General features: G+C 68.6%; 1 protein-coding gene across 1 annotated transcript; it reads right to left on the bottom strand.

The window, feature by feature from the left end:
- Positions 1-1,058: 1,058 nt before the first annotated feature.
- Positions 1,059-1,370, bottom strand: H696_06139 (hypothetical protein; the record flags this gene model as incomplete). The annotated part of the gene is made up of 1 exon (XM_009499896.1): positions 1,059-1,370. The coding sequence occupies one exon, from the start codon at positions 1,368-1,370 to the stop codon at positions 1,059-1,061; it is 312 nt and encodes a 103-aa protein (XP_009498171.1).
- Between the last annotated feature and the right edge of the window lie 109 nt (positions 1,371-1,479).

Genomic DNA, 1,479 nt, shown 5'->3' with positions numbered 1-1,479 from the left:
GGGGGGGGGGGACACCGCTCCAGTCCGCCGACCGGTGTTTCACGCGGGGCAAATAGCCCGGGGAATTATTCGCGGCACACAGACAGACCGCAGGCTCTTCCGGGGCGGAAGCCGCATGAGCCCGCTAGCAAGGCATACTGCCCGTCCATCGATCGGGGTCTGACTCCCACCGAATGTCCCCCCGGGGGGGGGGGGGGGCCACTGCACACCACACATATCGCGTATAAAATATATATGTATATACATATATTATATATATGTATGTGTGTGTGTGCGTGGATGCGGTGCGCGCGCGCGCGCGCGCGACCCCGAGGCAGGACCCGGCCCCGCCCCTTATGTGCGCGCGTGCACGCGGGCCACCCCCGAGTCATGGGCGATAAAAAAAATGCCCCCAGGCATATTCCCCGGCCACAGGCAGAGCCCTCCCCCCACCACCACTATCCCATCACTCGCGCTGCATAGTGCCTCCGCGCAGGCATGGAAGAGCCCCCTCCCTTTCGACCCCCCCCCCCCCCCCCCCCCCACACGCCCGCCCGCCCGCCCTCCACGAGGAGGACCAAAAATGGCTCACACATGCGCGCGTGGCCAGAGGCACCCCACCACTCCCCTACCCCCGGTCCCGGGACACGGCGGCAGTGGCAGAGAGGGAGAGAACACGCCCTCATGTGTGCCCTCGGCCCCCGGGGGCGGAAGCAGGCGCGCCGGGAGAGGGGACCGACCCAATGGGCCATGGGAACGCCGACCAGGGCTGACCCGCCCCCCCCCCCTCCCCTCCCTGCGCCCTCTCCGGCGTCGGGAGGACTGCCACGCTGACTCTCGCCTGGCCAGGGGGGGGGGGGGGGACGTCTGACACGGGAAGGCCTCCGCGAGAAAGGGCCCCGGCCATAGCAGGGGACCGGGGTGAAGAAGCACCGGGAGCGAGTGTCTTTCGCGCGGGGGCACAGCCACACCACCACATAACCACACAACCACATAGCCACATAACCACATAGCCAACGACACCGGGTGGGCAGCGAGACTAACCATGACCCCATGACCCCATAACCCCATAACCATAATCAGACCGAGTGGACGACGACGACGCCAGTCGAATCATCCGACTGGGCGGCCAGCAGCGCTGGGTGTACATCGACGCCGGTCGACCAGCGAGCCTGGGGGGGCAGGTCATAGCACCAGGCGGGTGTGCACCGGGGGACTGGGCCGGTCTCGCGACGCCGGCCGGGCAATCCGGCCGAGTGGGCGTAGCGACGTGGGATGGGCGAGGCGGCACCGGGGGCGTGACACGACCCCGGGTGGGTATATGGCGAGACACCAGCCGGCGAGCGACGGGAGCAGGCGGGCGTAACGACGATGGGCACAGCACACCCCATAGCCCCGGGGACTGGGCGCCGGGGTCACGACGATGGGCGCAGCGGCACCGGGTGACCAATGACACCGAGCGGAGCACGGCGCCAGTCGAGAGCAAGGGGGGGGGGGGGG

Source organism: Fonticula alba, assembly GCF_000388065.1.
Source record: "Fonticula alba strain ATCC 38817 unplaced genomic scaffold supercont2.19, whole genome shotgun sequence".
NCBI classification, from domain to species: Eukaryota; order Rotosphaerida; family Fonticulaceae; genus Fonticula; species Fonticula alba.
This window is presented reverse-complemented; position numbering and strand designations above follow the sequence as displayed.